The 5179-nt window shown below is 39.2% G+C and overlaps 1 protein-coding gene across 4 annotated transcripts in view; it reads left to right on the top strand.

Moving 5' to 3' along the window:
• MON2 (MON2 homolog, regulator of endosome-to-Golgi trafficking) overlaps window positions 1–5179 on the top strand; it is a 168498-nt gene that overhangs the window by 52621 nt on the left and 110698 nt on the right. For all 4 annotated transcript variants that reach the window (XM_019514641.1, XM_019514644.1, XM_019514643.1 and 1 more), the window contains exons 7-8: window positions 623–720; window positions 3768–3893. In XM_019514641.1, coding sequence (XP_019370186.1) covers window positions 623–720; window positions 3768–3893 — 224 coding nt within the window. The remainder of the gene's footprint in view (window positions 1–622; window positions 721–3767; window positions 3894–5179) is intronic.

Below are 5179 nucleotides of genomic sequence, written 5' to 3' on the forward strand. Positions count from 1 at the left end.
TTTTTTTTTTTTTTTTTTTTTTGCCCCGCAAGCCCATTCCTCCCAGTGTAGAGCTGTGGAAGATTAGCCTTGAAGGTAGGCTTTGCAGAGAGGTTTTGGGGTAAGTTTAAGAATGGGACAACCATGTTAGAGCCTGAACATAGCCTGCATTGCTGTGGAGAACCTGAGCACTGTGACCTGTAGGCAGTTGGGGACAAGCTGTCATAAATGATATATGCAGATATGTCCATTTATGTTCAGTGCTGCATAGCAGCCCAGAATTGAATCAGATTAAAACTGACTGAAAGCTGCCACAGTTATTCATGCTGTAGGTTCTGTGCTATGTTTTTTAGATATGCAGCATATAATCTTTTAAAACTTTTCCTTATGACTTTATTTTGGTAATGTCTGTTGTTTGAGTGAAGTTGGACTAATATTATGTGAAAAGAATATGTATTTTAAGAATAATCTTTACTAGAGATTATTGATATTAAATCTGACTTTTATTGTTGTAATTTGAGGTTCTTCTGTCAGTGGGATAGTTCCCTCAAGTTTGTGCCGGAATTTGTCTTCATAGGCAATGCAAATTTGCCTATTGATTTTTTTTTTGCTCTCATACTGCATTACTTTTTCTTTAATACAGATGTTATTGAACAGCCAGTGACAGTTCAAGGAAACAGTAACAGAAGATCTGTCAGTACCCTGAAACCATGTGCTAAAGATGCTTATATGCTTTTTCAGGTACATTGTACCCATCTTCTATGAATACTGGTTAAGTGCATCATTTGCTTAATTGCACAACTGAATGTCACTCCCAAATTATTGTCTATTGCTTATGCTGTAACAGACTCTGGTTATGGACATACCAGTTAAATAAATAACTGCTTAAAGGCATAACATCTTTTAGCCACAATATATACTTTGTAACTTAATTATACTCAGAACTACTGGAAAGTAATGTTTTTGTAACTAATTTTACTCCCTTTAACTGTTTTATAGAGAACTAAAGGGAAGCTGCTGTCAAAGGTTGCTCTTCAGTGAGGGAGCTAGTCAGTTTTGTGGTTGCTGTCTCTCATCAAGGCTATTATTAGAAATGTCAGAACTGACTATTAGGGTTAAGTACAGACATTAAAAAAGTCAGCAAGTAAACAGACATTCACGTTTGAAACCAGAAAGGCAGCCAGACCCCTGCAGTGGCCCATACCAGTAACTGGGGAGTGATAGAGCATACCTCCCAGCCTGGTCATCACTGCTGAAGGCACTAGAATGCAGACAGCGCAGCCCAGGGCTGCAAAGCATCCTGGGATGCTGCGGGACTGTAAGTTAACTTGAACTGGGAGGGGGTTTGGGACAGAAGTTCCATAAACCAGTTTGACCTAAATTGGTTAAGCACGATACTATATCCAGTCAGGCTTATCTTAAACCAGTTTTGGCCATTTGAAAGTGATTTAAGTGCACTGAACTCCTGTTCTTTTTACAGGTTTATATTGGTTTCTGATCACTTTTAAACCGGTTTATGTGTAACTTCTGTCCCTAGCCTAGAAGTCTCTGGAAACTGAGGAGCTTAATAAGTTTTTTGGGATCCTAAAACTACAGCACTAACAGTGCTATAAACAGTGCATCTTAAATGCATAAGGCTGCCATGTTTAGGGCTTCTAATTAGGGTCACCATAAGGAAATCTAGAACATCTGGGACAATGCCATCCTCCTCCTGCCCACCCCCCAACCTCCCAGTCAGCAGCACTGTTGGTAGGCAGTGGTGGAGGCTGGTGGGCATGGATGTGGGCATAGTCCGGTGGGGAGGCAGAGATGCCTGGCGCACCATGCCGCTCCTGCCATATTACACCCCATGCCCCTGTGATCCTGGGACTCCTGTTTTAATTTCTGCCAGCTGACTGGGACTGGCCTTTGAAATATGGGACTGTCCTGGGCAAACTGGGACATATACTCACCCTACTTCTAATTGTTTTAGGCCTGCTTATTAGAATCCTTGAAAACGAGTGGAGATTGTCAGTTTTGAGGCTTTTAATACCACAGCACTGGGCACTGTTCACATTTAGTTTATAATTGTGTGTATTCTGGTCAAGAATATAGCCTTTTCAGTCTGGAGGCTATGCACATAAACAGAATAATACATAATATACTATATTGGTAGCTCTTTCTACTGTTTGTGCGGATACAGTTATGATCGGTTTCGTTTTTCTGAAAACAGATGAAATTTCATAACTTTAAATGTCTTTCTGTTTAATAATGTGGCACCTGTTGCTTGATGGATATCAAAACACATTGTTACATTAATATTTATATTAGCAAAAATGAGTTGATGTAGCAGTGAAATATTTTCATAAATAAAATGATTTTACAGACCACTAGAGTATCAGACCCTTATTGTCAGTTTGAAAATCTGTTAATAGACCACTGTAATATTGTTATGCTAATCAATATCTGTGTTTTCTAACATATCTATCTAGATTCTGTTTGTTACTGGACTAGTTCTTAATGATAACAGTAATAAAGGGATACCATGCTCTTTATTACATTTCTTTGGATTTTCTTGTGAATGACTCATAACCATTGATGGTGATGTATTTGTCCCATCAAAAAAAAGAGAGAGAGAAACTGAAAACAAGGTGGAATGGGAGAATCTTTAAAACAAACATTTTGATCTGCTTAAACTAATGACTGACTGCAAAACTATGTTTATTTCAGAGGTGGCTTGTATTTTTGTGTTTGGGTTCCCCCCTTATCAGAATATTGAGAATCTTGGGAGGAAGGATGGTTTAGTGGTAGAGGTGCTGGCCTGGACTTGGAAGACCCCTGTTCAGTTTCCTTGTTTGCCACTGACATCCAGTGTAACCTTAACTAAACAGGTCATTCTGTTTACTTCTGGGACCCAGGGTGGGCAGCATGTGTGTCAAGGATTCCACCAGATAACGTGTAATCTGCAGTTTCTCTAGCACTGTTGACACCAATATTATGTAGGTATGCTGGACCTGAACTGAATGAATGAACTAGCACTATAAAGCACATGATAAAACTTAGTAGAATTTATAATGTCAGTAAGACTTGCTGATTTATCATACCTATTGATCCAAAAATGTTTTTTACTCCTGCTTTCAAAAGCTAGCCTTTGATTATATGCAGTATTTTTGTTCCTTGTGTCATAGCAATCTTGTTAAGTTTTTATTCATAAAAAGATTTATCAGTTTATTTGTACTGCATTTTCATGCATACCACATGCCACCAAAAAGATGCAATTTTGGCTTTGGGAAGGCAGAGTAGTGGTGGGGAATAAGCCAGTTGTGACTGAATTCTGACTTGTACAAGGGGAGTCTGTTCCTCAGATCACTTGTCCTTTCCTTTGCTGCTCAGCCAAAAGCTAGAGGTTTCACCCTGTCAAGGCCCCTGTCATAGCTTGGCAGCAGCTTTTGACTGCTCAGCAGCAGCTGTGAGTGGGTAAAACCTTGTGGCTGGTAGGTCTGTAGGAGCCATTCCAGTATTCCCATCCTCCATTCCGGCATGAAAACACATTCTGTGCTTAAAACACTTGCCCCAGTTCTGGATGGATTTTCCCTTAAAACATAAAAACAAAGTGTACATGGTATACAGCCAAATGTGGTATGTTTAAAGTAGAAATTAGCTTCGAATTGGAAAAGAAGTTGTCATTACTAAAGCATGAGGGAGCTTTAGGGGTTTTTTTTTTTTTTTTTGCTTTTAGATAGTAAAAATCTGGAAATGTATCCTAGTAAGTGAATGGACAGAAGATGCAAAGTGTATTTGTTTTTCAGGATCTTTGCCAGCTGGTTAATGCTGATGCTCCCTACTGGTTAGTGGGTATGACGGAAATGACCCGGACATTTGGCCTTGAACTTCTTGAGTCTGTACTCAATGATTTCCCACAAGTATTTTTACAAGTAAGTTGTCTTGAAAAATAAGAGAGCCTTTTGCTTTCATTGGATTTTTCCACCAGACACTTCTCTTCTGCTAAATATAGCTTCTGAAGAAAGTTAAGAGAATTTTTTTTTTTTTTAAATCAGAGATTTTGTAGGATGGATTTTGAAGTTTTTAATAAGGTTATTTCAATATATAGTAAAATCCCTGTTATCTGGCATGAGTGGGCAATGGGGGGTGCCAGTAATCTACAAATGAGGCACAGGGTTTCTGGCCAGATGTGTAGCGGGGGGGAGCGGGGCGGTAGCAGCGCAGAGTGGTGGGTGGCGGTGGCTGCCACATGCAAGTTTTGCGTGTCTCGTCCCCCCCACCCCGGCCCTGTGTGTCCAGCTGGCCAGCTGGAAAATCCAGTTAGTGTGCTGGTTAGTAAAATCTCTGATAAGAGGGGTTTTACTATATTATATTCCTTTTCAAAAGTAGTTACAATTTTTATTTCATGCTTCTTCATGGTTTAACCTCCTCAGTAAAGATTTTTACCCGCTTTCTTTGCCTATACAGAACACACATTCAGTTTTTTAGTTTGTGCGCACACGTTTGTGTTTTACGTATAATCAGCATATAAATCTATGTAGGAAGGTTTTTTTTTCTCTTTATTCCTCATATTCAGGTTTTACACATTTTTATACCTTTTATGTATTATAGGTCATGATCAGGGTTCTTGGTTTTCTCTGTTTAAAATAGCAAATTCTCTGATTTTAAAAAACCCCAAATCTGCATTTTTCCATGTTTAAAATGAAATTCCATTATAGAGACACAAATATATAGATATTAGTTGAACACAATATTTTATTGATATATTTACAATTTTAAAGCAATTTGGAAGCCTACTGGTGTCAATCACTATAATAGAATAAATTCTAAATTTTTTAATGCTTGATTTTGGGGCTTTTATCATGGAAAATCAGAGCTCTCCCTGCCACTCACCGGGATGAGTTTTTCTCTTTAAAATGAGAGAATCTGGGTTTTACCATGTTTTTCCACGAAAAATGGAAAACATGGATCCCTGGTCATGATTCTGTTCAAGCTGTTGTTTCATAAATCATTGGATGCAGGGGTGGCAGTGGATATAGTTTTCCTAGACTTCAGGAAGGCTTTTGATACTGTCTCTCACCCCATTCTCATTAGGAAGCTGGGGGACTGTGGCGTAGACACCCATACAGTCCAATGGGTCGCCAGCTGGTTAGAGAGTCGCACCCAGAGGGTGGTAGTGGATGGGTCCTTCTCGACCTGGAAGGACGTGGGAAGTGGG

This window comes from Gavialis gangeticus, unplaced genomic scaffold (genome assembly GCF_001723915.1).
Source record: "Gavialis gangeticus isolate Ggan-Ray unplaced genomic scaffold, GavGan_comp1, whole genome shotgun sequence".
Taxonomy (NCBI): Eukaryota; Metazoa; Chordata; order Crocodylia; family Gavialidae; genus Gavialis; species Gavialis gangeticus.